Below are 24,289 nucleotides of genomic sequence, written 5' to 3'. Positions count from 1 at the left end.
TATTAGCAATAATGAAACTTGAAATTTTCTTTCCCGTAAATCTATAAATTTCATGAAATTTATAAATTTCTGTAAAAGTCTTATAAAAAAGTCTATAAAACTCCATAAAATTTTTTTCACTATATAAAATTATATTAAAATTAATAAAAATCTATCAACTCTAAAAAAAAAATCTATTATTAAAATAAAAATCAATAAACATCATTCATTCTCTTTGTTAAATACAGCCCCTTTAATTGCAACAAACATATATAAAGTCTAAATGTCCTTGTCATACTTTTACGTCATCATTATTAGAAAATTAAACAAAACATCTGATATATCTCGTAACACCGGTATATAGCACAATTATTAAAGTTTATAAATTACAAAAACGATATATGCTTAGGCACTTTATGCCGAATCCGTATCCCATCGGTGTCCAACCATCATCGGGACCCTGAACGGGTACTGGAGTGGGTTTATTTCGGCAATTGGCAAATGAAAGAACAAGATCAGATTCAGCTGGTCAACGCCCAGTCGTACCGTTCGTCACGATCCAACCGTAGAAACGACGAACGGTTTAAAAGCATGCTTGCTCCACCATCCCACGGTCAGATCTCGAGCTCCGGTCTCCGTCCAGTCCAGCTCCTCCGCTTTCTCCAAAACTCCCCGAAGAAACTTGATATCCGACCAGTAGCTTTCTCCTTATTGCTAGAAGCAAATGGCACCCATCCAGTCAGTCAATCAAACGGAAGGTACGATTTAGAGTAGCTGAAATGAGTAGAAAAAGTAGCATCGATTATCTTCTCTCTGGTTCTTTGACGTTGATGCGGCGGCCATGGGAAGACAACGACGAAGAAGAAACGAAGCCGAGAGGAAGGTAGAGAGATTCTTCCGGGATCCCAATCGTTTCTCCCAAGCAAGGAGGGATTTGAGCCCCTGGCTAGGTTTTCTGTAACTAAATTCCCCCTCTTGCAGTCTTGCTGTCTTCTTGTTGAGATTGGCTCACAGCCTCGGCGCTCTGCTTCTCGTCTGCGCTGAATCATTAAAAAAAGGAGGTTTTGAGCTGGAAATCATCAGGTTGGTCTCTTACCCTGTTGGCTCTTATTGTTCTCCTTCAGAATCCTGCATTTTCCAGCTTTGATTTTGTGGTTGCATCTGGTTCTTCAGAAACTAGGTCAAATATTCAATTGAGGCAAAAAGAAAAATCAGGAAGACGAATGATTTGTTATTTTGTTTGGTTGTTCACGTCTCTCCTTCAGCTACAACTTCCATAAAGGTTCCCCCTTGTTCCTAACATTCGTAGATTTTGTGGGTTGATTCCTCCTTTTATTCCAAAATCCTAATTGTATGGAGCTCCAACTGTTTCTAAATCAGATAAAAGAAGGATCTCCTCCTTTGCAATCAGGATCCAATAGGCATCTTTCTATGGCTGGTTGTGTGTCTTTAGCAGCTTCTCAGGTAGAAGGTAGGCAGGTTGTGCAGGAAGAGACTGAAAACCTATCCGGTGGTGTGGTAGAAGTGATTGCAGACCTTGGGGTTCAGTTCTCCAACTTGACAACTGCAGAAGAAGTATCGATATATGACATCGACCAGCAGTTGAAAGGATTACACAACAAGATCCTCAACTGGGAGCCTGAGAAGTCACTGATATCTGACTTGGTACGAGATGTGGATGTAGTCCTGGAGCTTAAAGAGGTTCTTGGATTGTTGCATTCAAGCAGTGACAATGAAAAACACAATGAACTCCTGATTTTTGCCGAAAGCATTCTTCAGATAGGAATGGCAAGAGTTGAGGATGAGTTTGTGGAACTTCTAGCTTACTGTTACCAGCCATTAGAGCCTGGTAACACCTCCTTTCATTCTGCAGAAGATGAGAGCATGGACTTCTCGAGCAGTTCTTTTGGCGAGGAGACAATTGATAGCAGACCAAACAGTGATGTTGCTAGAGAGCCTAACAAAGTTGGTATTGCTACAATCCAACATGGTCTAATTTCTGATATTGTATCCATTGCCAATCTGATGTCTCGATCCAACTACAACAAAGAATGTTGCCAGGCATATGTCATGAGCAGGAAATGTGCCCTCGAGGAATGCTTGTCTTCTCTCCAAATTGAGAAACTTAGCATCGAAGAAGTGCTCAAAATGGAGTGGAAAGTTTTGAGTTGCATGATAAGGAGGTGGAACCGAGCAATGTATACTTTCGTTCGGATCTGTGTTGCCAGGGAGAGACAGCTCTGTGATCTTGTCTTTGGGCAACTTCCAAACTCAGTCAAACAGTCTTGCTTTCTTGATATTGCAAAGAGTTCTGTCCTTCAACTTCTCAGCATTGTCATGGCCATAGCCATTTCACCTCCAGATCCACAGAAGTTGTTTGAGACACTTAATACATTTGAGGCTTTAAAAGATCTTCTTGTGGACATGGAGCAGTTCTTCCCGGAAGACGATGGTTCTAATGTTCTGAGAGAATGCCATGAAGTTGTAATGAGATTAAAAGAATCTGTGAGAAGAACCCTAGAGGAGTTCAAGTATAAAATTCAATCAAACATTTCTTCCACTGCCTTTGCTGGAGGTGGCGTCCATCATCTTACAAAATATGTAATGAACTACATAAAGGCTCTTTCTGCGTACAGTGAGACCCTCAACTTGATTCTTGAGGGCCCTCATGAGAAAGAACATATACTGTTAGAATGCAGTGGGCAGAGTTCTTCTCCTCTGGCTTGGCATTTGAAGCTAGTGACTGCAATTCTGGAAGAAAACCTTGATCACAGATCCCAACTTTACCAAGATGGATCTCTTAAGAATATCTTCATGATGAATAATATCTTTTACATGGTTGACAAAGTAAAAGGTTCTGACCTAAGAAGCCTCTTGGGTGATGACTGGATTCGTGCACGCATCTGGAAATTCCAAATGCATGCACGAGAATATGAGAGGACCTCGTGGTCTTCCGTCATCTCTTTGCTGAGGGAAGAGGGTATTTGTAAGCATAATTCTAGCTCCCCTTCTGTGTCAGTTCTCAAAGAAAGATTCCGAGGCTTCAACCTTGCATTTGAAGAGGTTTACAAGGCACAGACTGCATGGATAGTTCCTAATGAAGAACTCCGTGAAGATCTGAGAATCGCTCTTTCTGCCCATCTGATACAAGCATATCGGACATTTGAAGGTAGGTATGCTACCCATCTGGATGGTGACAGAAACCGTGAGAGATACCTCAAGTACACACCAGATGACTTGGAAGAACTCTTGCTTGATCTCTTTGAAGGTTCACCCAAGTCACTGCAGAGTCAGCGAAGGCGGTGACCTCCCATGCAGTCTTGAAATTGCTTCAAAGTGTCTAGATCATGTATAAGTCTTCAGGAATCTGTTATCAAGTGGCTGCAGACAGATGATGCCCTTCCAGTGTGCCAAATCCTAGAATTTCAGGTCATCCATATTCCTTTTAACCTTATGTAGATGTATGTTGCTAAACTTTTCCTACAGAGATGCATTATCTTCATTTGTCCTCGAATATGTTTATTTTGGTAATATCATTAAGACGCTGTCTGCATCATAGTTGCAGTTCAACCAATATTTCAGTGTAATGACTTGTTACCAATGGGTATCCATAGTATATAATGTGTCATACCTTCTAAAGCATCTGACATATTATCCTTTTCTGCCACTCCAGTTCTCCATCAAGATTTGACTGGATGAAGTTGATGATATGTTTAAAAACTTTTGGTAGTTCACATGAATTAAAGCACAGCAGTTGAAAATAGAGACATTAGCTTTTCATGAAGATTGAAGATAAAATGAGTTTTATTTACAAGTGAGTTTAGCATATTAAAGCACATTGTTTACTAGCCCAGACTTCACAATAATGAACTAAACCCATCAGTAACCTCAGTTCAAGAGTAAAGACACTTCCCCTTTGTTATTATGGCAGTAATGCAAAGATCTAACAAGCAGGAAAGCATATTTGAAGATATATTTGAGTGAAGCTTCAAATTCAGTCATGAGAAACACTAGAAAGCTCAATAGCAGTGGCAAATTATGTGGGAATCATTCAAAAGTAACTTTGTGCAGAAATTTATTGTCGGACTTAGTCACAATGCATGAACAGATGGGTTTGCAAAATGCTTTAAACATACATTTGCATGCAATTTTCAGTAGTTTCCTTTTCGACAAAAATGCCATGCTAGAACATCGATGGGTTCATTGAATACTAGACGATAGACACTTCCAATGAACACCTCGCCAAGAGATAAAAGAGCATACCGAGCGTGATGGGCACTGGAAGGGCTGGCAAATGGCGCTGCCTTGAAGTAAACTGCTAAAAGTAACGAAATGATAATGATGGCAAGAGTTCTGCTCCTGATGAACCTAAACCGATTCCTTCTGCATCCTCTTCCTTGTGCCTTTTCAGTTGTTGCTGTAGCAACGGCGAAGTCGCTGCTGGAATAGATGCCGCTTCTCTAGCAATAACCAGATTTGCCTCTTGCGATCTTGGATTTGGAATTTCAGCTTCTAGACCATTCAAGCTTGAACTAGAATAAGTAGCGTATTCCTCCTTTCTCTCCACAGCCTCCTTCTCACCCCCGGATGGTTCTGCTCGCCTTCCCTCGAATGCAGGTAACACCTCATCTCTTGTAATTGCAAGCTCCAAGAGAAGCCTCAAGGGTCCGCTGGGCAAGAGAACGCCAGCTAAATTGTACAAGGACATCGCGATCAGAAGCGCCCAGGTGGTCCCACGAGCACCCCTACCGTCACCCAGATCCAGGACTTTTGACATGAACACCGCCAGAGCTCCAACGACCGAGAAATTGAGCAGGGGGAGAGAGAAAGTGACTACATCAATGGCCGAGGAGGAAGGTGAGGACGGTGATTACGGCGACGAAGATGAGGGAGTGGAGGTGAGCAGCTTCGAGCTTGTTCTAGAAGAAGTCGGAGGCTTTCTCGGAGTATGCGATGGACGTAAAGCCGCTTCCTCCCTCCGTCACCGGCTCACCGCCGTAGTAGTGGAGGGCGTTGGCAAGGAGGACGCGGGAAGCATGCAGGCGGAGAAGGGGTCGACGATGCGGACGATCTCCTCGCCCAAGCTTTCGAGGATGCCGGAGTCGGAATTAAGGTTTACATCTTCCATCGGAAGAAGAAATGTTTACCAACAGCTTAAACTGTTATGTCTGTGAGAGCATGAAACAAAAACGAAATCAAACTATAAATTCACAATGATCTTTCAAAGAAATCGCAAAAAAAATGTTGGTCGACGAAAACGCTGCTACTATCGGAAGTACGATCACAAGTAATCGAAAAACGCTTCAAGGTTCACGAATCAAATCCCAGAGCCCAGAACTTCTCTTTCGCTCACACACGATCACCTCATGCTTTTGCTCGTTCTATCTGATCACCTCCAATCCTTTTTCTTTCTCCTTACTGATCTTATCTTGGACGCCTTTTATAAGAAGAAAGAGGGAGATGAAGGGGAAAGGGCACCCCTTCGTCTCCTCCTTCGTCTCCTTGACGTTTGCAGAAAGGGAAGATGAAGGGGAAGCAACGCCCCTTCGTCTCCTCTTAATGTCCAACATCTCCCACTCGTCCAAGTTAATCCATAAGGTTATATGGTCACATAGACCATGTCAGTCACGTAAACTATAAGATGATCATGTCATAATGCCAAAATCAAATATTAATTGGTCACATAGACCAAATAAGTCACATAAACTATTTGAGACTAGAGCAAAATTAATTAGTCACAAATACCAAATAAGTACATAGACTTTATGATGATCAAGTCACGAAGACCAGAGCATTAATTAATCACAAAGACCAAATAAGAACATCCATTCCATACATTAGGGAAAATGGTTCGTGCGACAGCAAGCATACTGAGCATTTATTGCTAAGAAGATTGTTACACTCATAGCTGCTCTTTAGAACGAATCAGAGACATTAATGATTTGCCTTTACCCCAGATTAAATTATTTACATCAATATGAACATCTCTAATCCATCATATTGACTATATGTCAAGAGTATGTTCAACATCTTCAATCAAACAAATTATTCACAATTACATTTTATGTACTAAACTAAAAATGTAACTGGTATCAATGAATAAATGTCATAGATGTAAATCAATCTTAATCTTCCTTTTTAGCTAGAATCTATTCATTCTAATTAGTCGCTTTCCTAGTTATGCTCTATAGACCGAATCGTCCATAGCTAATAGGAAACATACTAAAACAGCAGACATTAATCAGAACTTCAAGTAGACAGCTAAATAGTCACTTAGGGTAAAATTGAGATTAACTTATAATCTCAAGGGTCTCACATAGTAGAGAAGCAGGGATCCATTCTCCTACTACCCTTCTCGTCGCAATAACACATGTGGTATGAATCACATGCTACAATGTTATCCTCTTTACTAAAAAGAGCGCATATTTTTTCCAAAATTTAACATCGTACAAATTTCGATCTAGACATATCTAATGTCTAATCCTGAATTCAACATATGAATTCTAATCTGGCCTTAAGCAGATTCAGTAAATGGTGGGTGCATTTACTCTGATCACTACATAGATGATCTCATCTTGACACAATTATCAAGGCGATCTTAACTTACGGGTATGTCTCTATTCACAGCTACATAAGTTGTCCCATAAGCAACGCTCTTACCTCTATTTGTACTTAACAAATAGAAATAATTGTCTATGTGAGTGGACCAATCTCAATCTGTCAACATGCTTATCGAGACTTTTATTCGAATGTAATAAAGATACATACACTGAATAAACCATGGTATTTTTATTTATCAAAACGTTTTCACAATAAGTTACATTTTTCAAAGTCCCAAAGATTTCACATGTCTATGAAATGACTCTTTAGTCAATGGCTTAGTAAAATGATCAGCAAGCATATTTCGTGTAGGGATATACTCAAGAATTATCTTTTTCTTGTCAACAATATCCCTTACAAAATTATACTTAATTTCTATATACTTACGTTTGTTGTGATATTTGGGATCATTGGAACAAGCTATTGCAGTTTGACTATCACAGTACACTGTAATAGGACTCCCATTGTCCTCAGCAATCTTCAGATGCTTCAGGAACCTTCTTAGCCAGACAACCTCTTGCACAGCCGCTACACAAGCCACATACTCAGCTTCCATTGTCGACAAGGCTACACAAGCCTGCTTCTTGCTGTTCCATGAGATGACGCCACCATTCAACAAGAAGGCGTAGCCAGATGTGGATTTTCTGTCATCAAGGTCTCCTGCCCAATCTGCATTTGTGTAGCCACTTAGGCTCATATCTGATCCTTGGAAACAGAAGCAATAATCCACTGTTCCTTTGAGATATCTGAATATCCTCTTTACCGCTTTCTAGTGTCTCAATCCTAGGTTTGACTGGAAACGACTAACTAAGACAACAACATAGCTTATATTAGGACGAGTACACAACATAGTGTACATCAAACTACCAATAACACTGCATATGATTTTTTTCTTCATTTCGGTTAATTCCTCAGGAGTCTTGGGATATATACTTTTGCTCAAAATAGTACCTCTTGCTATAGACGGATAACTGCTTGAACCTGTTGTTCATCAGTCAACGCATGACCAACAGTCTTAAGCTCTCATATTATGTTACCCATCTCCTTGAGATGTTGGGTAATTGTAACATTTAAGCGTTTTTTATAGCTATCAAACTTAATTGTTAGCTGATGGAGCTTACTTAGACTAATTCTACTGTACTTTTCTCTAAGGGCTACCCAGACAGCATGAGCCAATGGCAATGACTTATACTCAAATACCAGGTCATTCACCATTGAATTAATCAATATTCCCTTAGCAATAATGTCCTTCCTTTTCCATGCCTTATAGGCATGGTCACGTCTGTGCTGTGCTGTAGAATCATCAGCTGGTTTTTCCATGAATTGATTTACAGCCTCTAGAACTTCTTGTTCCTCAAGAACGTATTGTATCTTGAGGTACCAGATTTTGTAGTTATCCCCATATAATTTCTCTCCCTTATTGAGTTTAGCTATGATGTTTTTAGTTACAATGATCTACATAAATAAACACATTATTTATTATTTTAGTGTAATTCATATGTATGCAATTAATTATTGACTCAGTGTAAATTAGAATTAGTTTACAAAATCAAGTGATAACTTTGTTTCCACTCATCATTTGTATGTTTTAATCTAATCAACATTGATCAATTATATTACACACATTCCATCTAATGAACGAATCATTATTAAAATGAACTAATCATTTTTCATATGAACTAATCATATTCTCATGAACTAATCATGAGCAAATTAGTTAATGCGTAACATAACTTTTTATTTATCATAACTCTATTCGTACATAACGATAGAAATTACTACATGACTCAAAAACTAAATGAGCTAACACTGTTCGCACATAATGACAGTAAACAGAACACTAGTAACATAGATAAGTTAGCACTACTCCTACTATGATAAATGCTAGAACAGTGGGCAATTGTATCCCGTTTATCCCAGACTCTATGATGGGTGGATCAGCCTCAGATGTATCCATCAGATCCATTTCTGGATCTTTTACACACTCTTGAGGATCCTCCTCTGATTCTTCGGGATCGATCTTTACATCCTCCTCGGGATCCATCTCTGGATCCTCCTCAAAATCTTCAGGATCCATTTCTGGATCCTCCTCAGATTCTGCGAGATTTGGATCCTCAAAATTTTGAGGATCCATTTCCGGATCCTCTTCAGATTCTTCGAGGTCCATTTCTTCGGGATCTTCATCCTCTTCAGATTCTTCAGGACCCCATTCCAAATGAAGTAGCTATCTACACATCTCTGAATATGAGATGCCCCCTTCAGAATCATCCCAAAGTTGGAATGTTATCTGCCTAAGATGTTCCGACAATGAATAAACCAGAGCTCATCTTCTTTCTTTGTCTTGGACTGGATACCCTTCTTGCTCTAGATTCCAGAATATCCAATCGAGCCGACCAATAAGCCTATCGACTCCGTGATTCGGGTCATATTCCAGCTTCTTGATCTCCTCCCATAACTCATGTTGTCGTTCATAGCGACCATTCATCGTGCATATTGTTCTGGAATTGAAAATCATGATGTCAGTACAAAATCAACAGACTAGTAATAAAAATCGGTCATCTTCAATTCCTACATATAGAACAAATATATACAGAATACACAAGCAATTAAGAAAAATAAATTTTCTTTATTTAGGGAATCTCATGTGACTGACACATTGTATCGGTCGATTAGGAATCCGAATCTTAAGCTTAGTCTATCGTCCTCATTAGAACTAATCCAATTTGACATATATTTCAAACTTATGTTCTGTTATTGTTTAAGCTCATTTGAATCAATCTCAGACTTATTGATCAAATTCATGTCCATTTGATCAATCCAATGCCCATTGGATTAAGTCCGATCCATTAGAGCAAACTAATCTTTTTGATCAAATCTGACACAACAGAACTAATCTGGTAATATTTGATCAGCCCAACTTAGTGATCAAGATCACCCCAATTAATTCAATAATAAATTGAACTGGTTAAACTAACAAATAATTTGAACCAGATCTAGGTATCATTGAATCAATCTGGTCTGCTTAAATCAACTGATAATTTAAGTCAGATCCGAGTTTGATTGGACAAGTTGGTCTGGTTCAATTTTCAATTAATTGAACCATAAATTAATTAAATATCTATTTATTAATTAAATAATACCTTCTGTATTATTAATTAATAAATATATCTAATTAATTTTTTTAAATTAAACCAACTGTTCAACGTTTTCAACAAAACAACATTTCGATTTTTTTTATTATTCACCGTGCTTCGTCAAAACGAAGCACTGTTCGTATTTTTGAATCGATTGAAATGAAATTTATTTTTGAATCGATTGAAATGAAATTTCAATCGATTCAATTCAATTGAATCGATTGAGATTCAAATTGAATCGATTAAAACTAAGTCATTTGATGGATGAATAGTGCTCACTATTCATCTTCTTCGCGGTGACAGACAACGTGAGGCTTTCTCACGTCGATTTTCACTGGTATTAAAATACGATCGCCGACCCTCCTCTGCTGTGACTCTATGCTGCCGAGGACTACACGATTTTGGGTGGAATCGCAGAAACAAGATCTGGCAGAGCTCCCAGAAATCGCAACTTCGCGATTTCTCCATGACCGATTGCGATTTCTCGGCCGCAGGGAATTACATGCTTTCAAAAATTGCTCTGATACCATTGTTGTGTCTTTAAGAGCATGAAATAAAAACGAAATCAAACTATAATCATTCACAGTGATCTCCCGAAGAAATTGTAAAAGAAAACGCTGGTCGACGAAGATGCTGCCGCTGTTGGAAGCACGATCACGAATAACCGGAAAGTGCTTCAAGGTTCACGAACCAAATCCCAGAGCTCAGAACGTTTTCTTTTGTTCACACACGATCATCTCACACTTTTGCTCGTTCTGTCCGATCACCTCCAATCTTTTTTCTCATTCTCCTTACTGATCTTATCTTGGACGCCTTTTATAAGAAGAAAGAGGAAGACAAATGAAAAAAGTCACCCCTTCATCTCCTTGACATTTGCAGAAAGGGGAGATGAAGGGGAAGCAACGCTCCTTCATCTCCTCTCAACATCCAACATAAGCAACATTACAAGTCTTTTAAAAGTGAATCAAAGCTAATCTTAAAATCTAATACAAAATTAATCAAAATGCAAAATTATTTAAGACATTTGTTATCATATTTACACCTTGTTAAGTATACAATGGGTCATAGTAGATCTTAATTAAATTTCTGTATTAATCAGTGAGTGACCAACGACTGAAAATTTTTGTATAACAATTTCAATGACGAAATGTACATTTGATGAATGGATGCACCACTAATTTGTGTATTTTGTTATCGTTACTGCTGCTCTTGATGAAATAGTTCTAACAATTCTTCCAAAGAGTTAATTCTGTTCTCGCGCAGAGAAAATTCTCTTACCACTAGAACATAATCTCGGGAAAAGCTCAAGCCTTTGATCAATTGATCCTTTTTGGTTAATCGTCATCCATGGAAGACAGCATTCTTTGTACATGTTGTGCGGTTGGTGATCCCTGCCTAGTTTTCTCTAAAATCTGTTTGATTAGAGTATTCATTTCATCGTCTTCATCGTCATCATTATCATACTCATCATCGATCTCATCGCCATAGAATGTTTCCTTGTTCTTCAATTTCTGGATCCCAATTGATTCCCTCCTAGGAGATTTTGGCTCGTGCATTTCCTGTACCAAATTCTCATAAGATGAATGCAAGTAATGTTCACATTGGTCTTTCGAGTAAGTCGTCATTGGTCGGTTTTCCTCCATGTTTGATGCCCGCACAAACTCTTCATAAACTTCGTCGTATGCATCCAGGGCTTCTGCGGTGAGGTTCAAGCAAAATGGCTGAACCAAGGCAATGTTTCCTGCGGTGCCAGTTGGGCTATCAAGATTCGAGGAAGATCCCATGTCGCTGCTGGAGAAAGCTCTCTGAGAGAGATGGTGATCTGATTCTAGCAATTGGAGTTGCTTCTGTGTTTGCTTTAGCGTTCTCTCTAGCTGTTCAATGCGTTCTTCAAGTCTGAATTGAATCACTTTGTGCAGACGTAAACTCAACTCTCGTGGTGAAACCGAATAGTTCGCACTGTGTGTTGGGTTCTCTGAGGAGCTGTCGCTGTTGCTTGCATTCATAGCCTGGTCCTCAGAGATCCTACCAGGGAGTTTCTCTGCTTTTAGTTCTCCATCTGTAAAATCAGCTATTAGGTCTGGATCAAGCTGCAATAAGAAATTCCAAGTGTTAGAAAAGTTGCAAACACTATCAGAAGCCATGGCGCACTTGCGTATAAGTAGTGACATCATTAGACCAAAATCAATAATCATAAAAACTATCACATGGGTTTCTGAAGAGAGCTAGAAACAAGCACAAATATCATGTACCATTTCTTTTTGCATTTAGCAAAAATATCACCAGTTATATCTTCTAGTATGTTTGCTAACTCAATAAAGTTAATTCCATATATCAATGTCCCTTGCATAAATTCAGAGAAATCAGTTCTTTAAAAAGAAAAAAGTCATAAGATTAGCCATTGAACAATCAATCTGTAGCAAGCAGAGGCATCTGTGGTTAATATTAAATTAAAATAAAATGACTACACATTATGGGTAATGTAAGAGACATCACCCTTTTTGCCCAGGGATCTTAATTAGCACAGTTTAGCTTTCGATTCATCTTTGACTGTCGAATTAAATGTGAATAGCCCATTCTCCTCTCTTTGAAACAAGGGGCGCTTAAAATTCTATGCATGCTCCAAACAACTTTGCTTTCTCCATATTAGTATATTACCATATATCTAAAGTCAATAATTTTCTATATCTTTACTTGCACATGCAAAATGCATGTGCTACATGTAGCATATGCAATAGCTTTATGGCCCTCATTAAAATCAGCTTAAGCAGCAGCATTAGTGCCCCAAGTGAGAGTTTTTCAAAACCATGAGCATAAACAAAACTCTAATGATGCTTGAATAACCCAAAAGCAGATCAGACTAATACTATAGGTAAACCACAGCTAAGTAGGTTAAAAAAAGGTGGGAATTAACCAGGGACTCAAGAGAGTGTAATCATGATACATCATATTCAAAAGTAAGAATCGCCATGGAAAAGTGTAGATTATAAAAGTGTTTGCTTTTAGCTTAGAAAGTGCATGAGAACTAGAAAACACATTGGACTTACCTCACCAAGTGCTGACATTTTTCCATTGAGGCTGGAAGAATTAATGCTTAGTTCTAATTTCTCCAGCTCAATCTCAAGCTCCGCTTCTATTTCACTCCTCAACACTTCCACAGGCAAGCATTTATGGTTATTCTCATCCTTCACAATACTTGGTTTCTGGCTCCCACCAGCTTCATGAGCCAATTCTTTTACAGTTACGATATCCTTCATCTCCAATTCCTCTTGCAAATCATGAACCAAGTCCTCTGAGGTCTTCAACATGCCATTTAAATTCTCTATTTCTTTTTTGTTCGATAGTATAGTCGATATGATTCCAAGGCTAACTCCAACAGAGAAGACATGTAACACATCAACTGAATCTGGAAACAAGTACTGCTTATTAATGAGCAGAATATTCTCATAAACTTAATCAATAAAACAACTAAGCAAACTTATGACACAATTAAGCTAAACTAAGTACATCAGCCAGTTCATTAACAAGCCACATCCACATGACATCTAGTGTTGACACAGGGAGCACATGCCATATGGCACATGGTTCACCCATGAGAATGACATGGCACTGATAAACCCCCAACAAAGAATTTAGTTGCTCCATGTCCAATGTGGAATCCAAATGGACGATGTACAGGAACCATGTGAATGATATGCCATTGGCAACATGCTCATGAATTGGAAATCACTATTTGTTCAACCTAAATATGTATTCATCATCACTCAATACTCACGTATATTAGAAAAATGGTGGCAGTAATACCTTTGTGATGAGCAAGCCTCTGTGGCCTTCTAGTGTTGGAAGGATCTAACTTATGAGGCAGTGTCTGTCTGCTCTTTCTTTTTGGTGTTCTAAATTCAGGAAGAGGAGAAACTCCGAATAGACTCTTCATGTTTGTGTTGTCTGCGCCACTATGCAAATTTATGTCGGCAGGTCCATAACTGGATTTGCTAATTACGTTGTTTCCATCAGTAACAACGAGCGGCCTCGTGCTTGATAAAGTGGAAGAAGGAAATGAACTGAAAGCAAACTCCTCAAATTCAAAATTTTCATCGTACAGATGAGGGATGAGGCAGTTTTCCAAGGAAGAAAGAGGTCTAGTTGATTTGCGGTGAGAAGACCTGCTTCTCAAAGAGCTTTGACCTCTATCATGTGTAAAACTCAGATTAACACTCCTTGGGAAACTCTCTGCGAGTGAGTTATTACTGAAATCATCCATTCCATTCCCTGTTATCTCATAATGATTACCGTGCACCTTCATCATTTCCTTATCCTTTGGACAACTTCCTTTTCTGAAAATCCATGGTTGCAAACTGAGAAGAGATCCATGGTTCCTGACATACTCCCTTGGATTCATTAAGGAATCTCCATTAACAAGATCTTCAACCGAAGAATGTTCAGAATCTCGTTTAGAAGCAAATTTCTGAAAAATACTACATTCTGAATTCACTATCTTCTGATTGGCCTGCTTGTCCATTTATGCGACTAGCTTGATCTTCTTGCCGAACTGAAAAATATAATAATTCTGACAGAATCCCTCCTTTCTTTCACAATGCTGAAATTAAGAAGGCGCTTGCTATCTACATATGACTTTGACGTGCAGATAAAAACATAAACCAAGATAACCCTCTGATACCTCAAGTTGCATACAGTAGAGCCTCCAAGGACTTAAACATCAGATTGCTGAAATAAAAAAAACACAAAGCAGGCGCCAAAAAAGAAGGTCGGATCTTTAATTTAACCAGGGAAACCAAGAAATGGCAAATCCGGTGCCAAATCTCCAGCTTTCATCACCAACCCCGCGACCTTTGAGCCAAAAGAGACCCGCAAAGGGAGCAAAAACTCGATGACGGCGTGAGATGAAAGCGTCAATGGAGGTAAGCTACACGATCATGATCCAGTGGAGCATAAGACTAGAGGAGCCTGAGGTATGAGGCCGGGATTCCGATAACCCACGGACGAGGACAGCAACAGCCGCCGAGGGAGCCTCCTGCCACAGCCCCACCTCTTCCGTCGCATCCGAGTGTAGGGGGAATCCAAAAACCTAAGATAAAGATTTTTCGTCAATTTTCTTCCCTCTTTTACTTGGGCCCCACCGATGGAACTCCCTAGTTTCGCTTTCTGGCTGAGGTATGCATGCGGGTAAGGTTAAATAAAGTAACTTTTCAAATCTCAAGTCGCCATTTCGAAATTCTATACGACGTGTTGACATTTTTGCCCTTGAAGAAACGGTGAAAATACAACCTATTTGACCCGTTTTGTAACATTAGAAAATCCGCCAAGCTTAAAAATTAGCTTATTTGTGCGCTTTAAATTGTGTGCAAAAAACAATATATAATTTTTTTAAGGTAACTGTCAGGTTCAGAATGGACCAATATGGATCAGGAATAAAATGAATGATTACCAGCCTTGTATATCAATTTGGTGAGGTTCACAAATCAAAATAATAATAATAATAGTAATAATAATAATAATAATTGTTGGGATCCTTATCTCCGAATCTTTAATTTTTATCAGAAAAACGGAAATAACATCAAATTAAAAGCACTATCTAATTAATATTGAGTTATAGGAAGGGAAGTAATTTTCAGGATTAATTTATATTCAATCGTTAAATTGACTAAGATAAAAGTTTTTTTTTTTTAAATATATGTCTGTCAAAAATTAATCCATTATCTTATTATAATAAATTTATTATCCTCTCATTAGATATAGTATAGGAAGATCTATCTCTATCCATCTATCTATATAAGAGATTAGGAATATTTAGAAATGAGGATAATAGATAAGTAATTAATGGGTTTCTGTTAATAGTAAATGAGTAATATAATAATAAAGGTGTGAAATAAATTATAGAGGCGTTCAGCATCCAAACAATATTCTTTTATGCACACTGATTTTATTTAATTTAAGATTGTTTTTAGAATTCGAATTGTGATCTTTAATCATAAAATAATAATTTTATCGTAATATTAAGATTCCCCTTATGAAGAGATAAAAGTTGATGGATTTAAAAATCTTAGATTATCATGAAAGCTATGTTGGTACAGCGGGGACCGGTAAGAGGGGGGTAAATTGTCTGTGATAAATATTATACCCTCCTCAAAGCTTTTCAACTAAACCTTTCTCAACCAATTTAAACTCAAATAGATGCAATAGCTACAAGATTAAACAGAACTAAAGTATGAACAGTAAAAGAAGACTCAGTTATTTTAACCTGGTTACAACCAAGAGGGTTGTTAATCCAGGGCGATGAAAAGGCGCAGTAAGAAACTCTTTCTCTGAAGGCGGAGAAGTCTTTTACACTTTGAAGAGCACAGAACTATTGCTTAACTAGATAGTACAAGAGTTGAATTTCATTCACTTTTTCGTTGTTCACTAAAGTTGTCCGAGACCCTCTTTATATAGGGGTTCTCGAGCTTATCAGATCACCTGATCCTTCAGGATCAGGTTTGACTCAAGAGGGGTCGGTCGACCGATCCCCAGGTTCAGTCGACTGAACCTGTTGTATCTGTCCATTCTTCCGTCCAGTTACAACCTCTGTGGATCGAGCTTAGGTTCGGTCGACCGATCCTTTTATTCGATTGACTGATCGACCAACGGTCTCCAGTTGAGTTGGCCCGATCAAACTGCTCGACTTGGTCTCTGGATAAACTTGGATTCGGTCGACCGATCAGCATGTTCGGTCGACCGATAAGCTCTACCAACGTTCAGCCTCTGACGTGGCATCTGACGTGTCTGCTGAGGTTGGTTTCTGATAAAGAGGGGTTCGGTCGACCGATTAAGGGATTCGGTCGACCTAACCATTGACAAGTCAACTTCCTGTTGACTTGCTTCGGTTCGGCTCCTTAGGTGATTGCGGCCTACCGGAATAGGGCTCACCCGAACCCAATTCCCCGCTTTCTCCTCGAGCAGTCTTCCTTCCCGGCTTTACATCCTTCGAACGCCGCGCACGTTCTTCTCGTCCACCGGAGTACTCTTCCGTAGCTCTCCCGTCCTTCAGACGCATCGAGCCCGTCAGCTCCCTTCCCGTGCCGTCCTTCTCGCCAGCTGCGTCTTCCGCTCGACTTCCTGCGCTCCTAAGTTCCTGCACACTTAGACACAGGGATCAGACAAACAGGACCTAACCTAAACTTGGTTGATCACATCAAAACTACCACGAGGTTCAACAAGCTGTGTTCATGAACTATATTAATATCTAAATCAAATATTATACTATAAGGAGATGCTTAGTTTGCGGAAGGGAATGGAAATGAAAACAGGATTAATAGAAGTGGGGTATGAGAATGAGTTCCATTCTCCCCATTTTACTTTAATGACTCATTCCCATGTTTGAGGGATTAAATTAAACATCAACTTTCAATTCTTTTTCTATTCCTTACTCTCATTCCATCCAATCAAGCACCCCCTAACTATCACTCCAGAAGGATAAAAGTAAAATTAAATATGTAATTTGATTATTTTAAAATTTATCTGAATTGGATATTTGATAATTTTAATTCCGTGGTTTAATAATAATTTACAGTAATTCTGATCTAATTTATTGATTTCATGGTATCAATTTCTCGGAAGGGTGCGATGGTTAAGGCAACAATACAGTGGTTAAGGCATGAAAAATTATCCCATTAGATCCAAATTTAACACGTATTCTTCCTCTATATTTTAATCATGGTACTAATGACTGTAATTAGACTAGACATCATACCACCCCACGTACCGATCACACCAACAGCTATGCTTGATTGGGTCCCACCGATGGAACGCAATACTTTCGCTTTCTGGCAGAGGTATAGAGACAGTTGAAATTGATAGTTGTGTTGACAATTTTGCCCTTGTAGCAATGGTGAAAATACAACCGATTTGACCCGTTTTGCAACATGAAAAAGAAACCTCCCAAGCTTCAAAATTAGCTAAATTTTGTGTTTTTAATTGTGCAAAAACAATATACAGTTTTTTTTAAATATTTTTCTGTCATTCATTTATCAAAAATAAATGAACCTTTTACGTTTAATTCAAAATGAGTAATAAGAAAAAAAAAAAACAAATTTTCTGCATAAAAACACACACACAAGGAATGAATTGTATTAGTCAAAAAAAATGAGTAACTCTAGTAGCTGGGACAAAAGCTTTTTTGTAAAAAAAAAAAGGCCAATTCAATCCAGTTGAAGTGGTCGAAGACCTCAACTTGAGCCAAAAATGGCAGCTATTGCCGGTGACAAGTTGGAAGCCAAAGAAATCCAGAAATATATAAAAAAAAATTATTTGTGTTTGCGATTGTGTTTGCGGTAGCTGAAAAAACTTTCAGGTAAAGAAAATTCAACTTCTTTCTTTAAAACTTCTACATCCTCATCATCTGGTTTCTGCTAGAGAAAATAATTGTTAGCACTTCAACTTTATCAATTTGTTGCCAAATTGAAAACAAATAGTTTACATGGAAATTAAAAAATAAAAAAACTAGCAAATTTGGAAAAATGGATACAGATAGACAAAGAACAACAATACCTTTTATTTACTAAAAATAGCAACAATACTAAAGAAACACTAACCGAAACTTAACTATGATGATGCCCATCATGCCGCCGAAATTAAAAAATAAAAAAACTAGTAAATTTGGAGAAATGGATACAGATAGACAAAGAACAACAGTACCTTTTATTTACTAAAAATAACAACAATACTAAAGAAACACTAACCGTAACTTAACTATGATGATGTCCATCATGCCGCCTCCTATACTAATATTTACAAATCTCAAAGTTATACAAGTTGAGTTTGATTTGGTGAAGATTCCAGGAATTGAAAGAAAACATAATTGAGAAGATCTAAATGATTGTCTCAAGTATCATCGATGACATGGCCAAGAAAGCTTAATGACTCAAGTATCACAGTTAATGTCGATCTGCGATATTTAAACTTAAGAACGTTGTGTATGTGCACTATATCTTTCTTTCAAACTATATCAGAAGCAAGGCAAAAGACTAAAACTAAAACACAAGCTCTAGCAACTAAAACTATATCAAAGCTGATAAAACAAAGTAACTGCAAAACAATGCTAACAAAGAATGCTACAGGGATATTTGTATACTTCTCAAATTCCACATATGTATCAAAAGATTGCTAGTGATTTTGCCTCACCATTGCTTCTAAATTGTAAAAGCGATCTAGCAACTGCAAAACATCCTCGGCCTTGAACTGCCTATCGGAGCTGCAATAATGAAAGCATCCATATGTTGTACATTCAGAAACAAAAATTCTTGTACAAGACTATTCATAATCCCCACATTAACATTATGAAACTAACCTCCTTTGCAAATACTCGATCATCCCGTATAGAACAAAATGACGGTGGATGCCTGTGATTGTTGACAATAATTCATCATAATGGAAGAACAAGAATCCATATTCATTGTGCATCAGCAATGTAAGGATTGGTATCCACTAACAGTTATGGTAATTGAGGAACTTAGAGCATCATCAATTCATCGATCTGTAAGAGCAACCAATTTTATAGTAATTGGACCGGGTATAGAGTTTGGACCATAATCAATTCACGATTAGTAGAGCAAACAATTCAGTTAATTCTAACTATATTAGACTTAACAAGGCAGTTAATTCTAACTATATTAGACTTAACTTATACCAACATCACTAATACTATCCTTGCGACCTTGCCCAAGTTTGTCAAAGTTTCAAAAGTTATATATTAATATTATATGTTTCCAATCTTCTCATATTATATATTAATACAAGATTGTTGATAAGAATCAGATTATACTTATTACTGAATATCCAGAACCAAGATTGAATCATATTAGGAGATAACTGTTACAAAAATTAAGGGTGCTTCTAATATATTTCTGGAAAACAAGGCTAAGTTTGTAGGTAAAGTAGACAATGAGAAATTAGGACATAAATACTAAGTTTATAGAACAGCAAATACAAAAGAAAAGGTAAGAGAAAGATTTAATGCAACAAATAATGCATGGCAATTACAAAATTCTGGTATTTCCTATAAATATATACAAAATATATGAAGAAGCATCATGTTTAACTTCTATTGTGGGGGATTTTTATAATTCCCTCACAAAGAGCTTAGAGTTTTCAACTAAGAGTAATGCATTTCTTCCAAAAGAATGGGACTCACCATGCATTCTTCACTCAACCCTGAATCATCACATTAATAATTCCCAAGCAAAAGCAAGGAGTTCAATGCTTTAACCTTTTACTGGTTTAGAGACGAATAAGGACAAAAACAAGTCCAAACATACTTAAAGAAGAAACTCAAAGCCAAAATTAGAAGATAGATTACTACGAACTCACCCAGCAGTCGAGCAGGATGATAAAATTCCAGAGATTGCAAAAACTTCAATTCCAGTTCAACCTCCGATTGATCCTGACGAAACCCACAATCAACATAAATACACGTAAAGAAAAAAATTCCTCATAAGAAACATTCCACGTCGACAGGAACAAAATGGACTGTAGAAATCAACAATCAAGGAGACGAGAAAAGGAAAGACAATGAGAAGATTAAGAACCTTGGGCGGGGAGGGCGGAGGCGGCTGGGAGGGCGGGGGCGGTTGGGAGGGCAGAGGTGGTCGGGAGGGCGGGGGCGGCATGGAGGACACCGCCGAGGCAACCAACTTAGTCGAGGGTTCCTCAGCCTTCTTGTCCGTCGCTCCTGGACGTGCCCCTGATCCGAGAACTCCACATAAAGAAGGTAAAGAGAAAACCTAATAAATCTCCACAGATCGAATCGGAGGAAACCTTGCTCGCCTTCTTCGTGCTCCTTCTCATCGCTCGTTTTGCCCTGGTCGTCTCCGGCGCTCGACGAGGGTTGGCGCCGTCGCTGCGATTTGGATTTCTTTTGTTTCCGTTTCATTGGTTTCAAAGAAATTAATAACAATTCTTCACGAAGTAATTTACTGATTGGCTAACAGTTTACTATTTATTTATATTAGGTGTTTACTAGGAGACAGAGGGATAAAAATCAAAAAGGACATCCTTCCTTTACTTTTATTATTATAATATACAAATTAAAATATTAAAATAAATAATTTATTTAAAATATTAATTTTTATTTTAAAATTGTTATACCAATTTTAGTCAATACAATATTAAAACTCAAAACAGTCTGATAGTTTTAATTAAAATCATTTTAAATAAAAAAATTACTTTAATATTAATTAAAATTAAATTAGCTTAGTTAACTCCGCCCAGTCATGGTCGGCCCCAAGCCCAGATAAAAAAAGAGGATTGCATTACGTTGTTAGCCAGTGTTAAAACTGTGATAAATATTAAATTATTATAATAATGTTACATTGTTCCCTAGAAGGAACACATTGCAGGGTCCCGACTGTAATATTTTGGTAAGAACCGTTACATCTCCAAAACTCGCGTATAGTACCAAATATACAAGAGTTTGTGTTGCACGGTCCGACTGTAACGAATCGGTAAAGATCAGACCGCTACATCTCCATGAAAACTTGGATATAATATTAAATATGTAAAAATTCTCACACCATAGGTTAAATAAGAATCAATATTATAGGTGATCCGGTGATAAGCACCCTCTACTGTCCGGGTCAACCACGCCTGTAATTCGGTCGTTAATATGCCTAGACCAGTGATTTGCTCCTCTTGGTGGCTAATATGAAACTCCGACACCTGGGTAGTTAAGCGAGCTTGTTCTGCCTCTAGTGGTGCAAGTCACATTTGCAGCTCTTCCAGCTTGGTTTCCACATACTTGACATTAGTCAAAGCTGCTTCTAGTTCTCCTCAAAGACAAACTGACAAACTTGTCTACAGTTGGCACTCCTCTCATTGTCGAGCTGTCTTGGCTCTCCCCTCTGTTATGGATCAGGAGGGTATGGTTAGTTGGGTTTCCAACTCTTCAATTCACTTTTTTTAGTGGCCAAATTTGCCACACTAGATGTGGCACGCGATTGTGGACTTCTAAATGCTTTGACCATAACTATGAAACATCCACGATTAGTGTTAATAAACAACACAATCCATTATCGTTCATTCTAAATATATACCTTTATTATGGAGGCATTTGCTCGGCCGCTGACCTCGAGCGTGTCTAAACCCCTCAGCTCCTCGGAGTACCCACCTTCCTTTATAAGAGCCATTAAGTTGGCTCGACATTTTTTCTCGGCCTCACAGCGGGTCCCAACCAGTACCCTTATAGCAATGGTGGTTGGTGGTGCCTCAGACGTAGGTTTTGCTGGAGGGATTGGTATTTCTTGTTACAATCTAATTGAGGCACTCGACATAGGGGCACGGTCAATAAGTTTTTTGGCTCACTGACATGCTTGGGAAAGCCAACGGGAGCATCACACCTCTATGGCAAGGGAAGTCATGCGCTTATGTTTCTTTGCAGAGAAGTAACTCAAGGGCTAAGGGCTAGAGGCATCCCTTGAATTTCTTCGGCTATCTCCTCGATTGGGGATAGGGATCCTACGGGTCGGACTTTAGCCGCAATGGCCGCCCGAGGGAGAGGAGGCGTCGCCTCCCTGAGTACGACAAGGCGATCGGAGGAACCTTTTCCAACTTTCTTCGATCGACCAGAGGGTGCTTTGAACCCAGTGCCCATAGGGGAGCGAGAATATAATGGGGCAACTCAGACTCACTCTATGTGACATTGGGGTTATCTTCTAAAACTTTTGGTGTCAGAAGAGCTTGAAGAGCCACCCGATCCTGCTTCATTTGCTTGCACATCGAAATGTTCAATATGGTGACGTATGCATTAAATAAAAAACACAAGTTAGTCTTCACAAATGTAGAAGGTAGTATGAAACTTACCGAACAACATCTCTATGTCGGCGACATTTGGGCTTTGTCGAGCTTGGTATAGCAAGCCCTCATCCTGGCTATCCTAGTTGCATTAAAGCACATGTCGCTTAACAGCTCCAGGGCCCTCAAGTACACTGGGTCCTTCCTATATCAACCAAGCGGTGGTGGGTCCGGTAGGTCTACTTGCCATCCAGTCGGGAAACTAAAGGAGGTCGGCGGCTTTAAGTAGAAAAATTGATTTTTCCACCCCTTGTGAGACGAAGGAAACCTATCTAAGAAATGACAACCAAACTAAACCATGAAGTGGAAAACACTTAACTTTGCTCTCTTGGGATGGTAAAAATAATGAAAGAAAATAGAAGTCAAGGGTTTGATACAACTTCAAGATTACTGCCACCCCACTCATAATCCTTAAAGCATTAGGGGCTAATTGATGGAGAGATATGTAGAAATATTCTGACACATCCCTATAAAGCTTGGGGACAGGAAAATGGAGATCGTCGTCTAATGGATCAGAGAAGAAAGTTAATAGCCCGGTGGGGGCATATAAGGCATTTGGCCTATGTATACGAATATGGAAATCCGGTGAGATGTCATAGGATAGCTGCATCTCAAGGTGGTGTTCTACGATCAACGAAAAGTGAGTTCATTCATACAAAGGAGAAATCAAAGGGTTATCGACCATCAAGAAAATGACAAGAAAGTAAGAAACTCAAACGAACTTACGGATGGAGGCAGAATTCTAAGGCAACCAAGTAGTAGAACACAACAGCAGCTGCCAAGGCACGAAGGAGGGTTGAAGATGATTGCATAGAGAAGGTGGCGCTTGCTCCTCATCACCTTGATTTATAGCTTCACTTATTGAACCGCAGTCGCTAGATCGAAGATCGACAAAAGGCAGGATTGCTTTCCTACCGTTAGATCTATCGCCAAACTCATGGTAAAACTTTGGCCATCATTACCCTAGTCAAAAGTGATCGACTAATTCAATCCTTTTATCTGACGTGACCTTGGTAAAAGGCGAACAACGGTAGCCCCATTCTCGGCCCAATACTTATGATTTCATGGAAGCATTAATTATGCATCACGCCTCATAAAGGATATAATACGCCGCATTTAATGTGTATTCTCTCTCAATTATTTGAAGCATGCTCCTAATTAAATGTCGAAGATTTTCACTATCCACATGACATTAATAAAGTAATCAATGGTTACTTTTCACTCATCTAGTTAGTCAGACTTGGTATCTCCTTCAACTGACTTGATGGGAAGACTTGTGATGTGAAGGAATGATAGAGCCTCCACGTGTTTTTTACAAGTCAAGATATCTGCCTATGTGAATGGAGAAGTCAAAGATAGATTGGCTCAAAACTTGCTGACTGAGACGAGGATAGCTCAATTGACCGAGACGAGGATAGCTTAGCCGATCGAAATGAGGATAGCTCAACTGGCTGGGACAAAAATAGCTCAACTGACTAGGACGAGGATAACTGAGCCGATCGGGATGAGAATAGCTCGACCAACTGGGATGAGAACTTTGAACCCTCCTAACCGAAAGGAAGATTGCTTAAGCGACCAAGATGGTGATCGGTTAAGTTCGCCTTATCGACCAGGGTGAGAATCGCTCAGTGTCCTCTTAAATGCTCATTCGTGACTACTCTCAAGTGAGCTCGACCAATTTTGACTTGATGAAAAAGAAAGAGGAAAGGTCAATTTTGACTTGACTAAAAGAATTG

At 38.7% G+C, this 24,289-nt stretch overlaps 4 protein-coding genes and 1 long non-coding RNA gene across 7 annotated transcripts; 1 reads left to right on the top strand and 4 right to left on the bottom strand.

Moving 5' to 3' along the window:
• Positions 1-674: 674 nt before the first annotated feature.
• On the top strand, positions 675-3,623 carry LOC121998579 (exocyst complex component EXO70E2-like). Of its 3 annotated transcripts, XM_042553558.1 has the most exons (4): positions 675-862; positions 961-1,062; positions 1,153-1,261; positions 1,360-3,623. In XM_042553558.1, exon 4 carries the CDS (start codon positions 1,411-1,413, stop codon positions 3,283-3,285), a length of 1,875 nt encoding a protein of 624 aa, XP_042409492.1. In that variant the 5' UTR covers positions 675-862; positions 961-1,062; positions 1,153-1,261; positions 1,360-1,410; the 3' UTR covers positions 3,286-3,623. The 3 variants fall into 3 exon arrangements, with proteins under 3 accessions (XP_042409492.1, XP_042409493.1, XP_042409491.1); XM_042553559.1 differs by having other exon boundaries at positions 961-1,261; XM_042553557.1 differs by having other exon boundaries at positions 675-1,062.
• Positions 3,202-3,810, bottom strand: LOC121998581. The gene is made up of 2 exons (XR_006116542.1): positions 3,611-3,810; positions 3,202-3,527 (listed from the first exon to the last, which is right to left on the bottom strand). It is a non-coding gene; the product is annotated as an uncharacterized LOC121998581 (long non-coding RNA).
• Positions 3,811-4,042: 232 nt separating this feature from the next.
• On the bottom strand, positions 4,043-5,427 carry LOC121998580 (presenilin-like protein At2g29900). The gene has a single exon (XM_042553560.1). The coding sequence runs from the start codon at positions 4,754-4,756 to the stop codon at positions 4,298-4,300; it is 459 nt and encodes a 152-aa protein (XP_042409494.1). The 5' UTR covers positions 4,757-5,427; the 3' UTR covers positions 4,043-4,297.
• Positions 5,428-10,741: 5,314 nt separating this feature from the next.
• Positions 10,742-14,781, bottom strand: LOC121998578. Its single transcript, XM_042553555.1, has 3 exons — positions 13,518-14,781; positions 12,761-13,119; positions 10,742-11,803 (listed from the first exon to the last, which is right to left on the bottom strand). Exons 1-3 carry the CDS (start codon positions 14,230-14,232, stop codon positions 11,048-11,050), a joined length of 1,830 nt encoding a protein of 609 aa, XP_042409489.1. The 5' UTR covers positions 14,233-14,781; the 3' UTR covers positions 10,742-11,047.
• Positions 14,782-17,866: 3,085 nt separating this feature from the next.
• Positions 17,867-20,744, bottom strand: LOC121994547 (leiomodin-2-like). The gene is made up of 6 exons (XM_042548544.1): positions 20,523-20,744; positions 20,294-20,448; positions 20,076-20,148; positions 19,057-19,108; positions 18,891-18,960; positions 17,867-18,115 (listed from the first exon to the last, which is right to left on the bottom strand). The coding sequence occupies exons 1-6, from the start codon at positions 20,635-20,637 to the stop codon at positions 18,014-18,016; spliced, it is 567 nt and encodes a 188-aa protein (XP_042404478.1). The 5' UTR covers positions 20,638-20,744; the 3' UTR covers positions 17,867-18,013.
• Positions 20,745-24,289: the final 3,545 nt, after the last annotated feature.

The sequence above is a fragment of the Zingiber officinale genome, chromosome 6A (genome assembly GCF_018446385.1).
Source record: "Zingiber officinale cultivar Zhangliang chromosome 6A, Zo_v1.1, whole genome shotgun sequence".
In the NCBI taxonomy this organism is placed as follows: Eukaryota; Viridiplantae; Streptophyta; class Magnoliopsida; order Zingiberales; family Zingiberaceae; genus Zingiber; species Zingiber officinale.
This window is presented reverse-complemented; position numbering and strand designations above follow the sequence as displayed.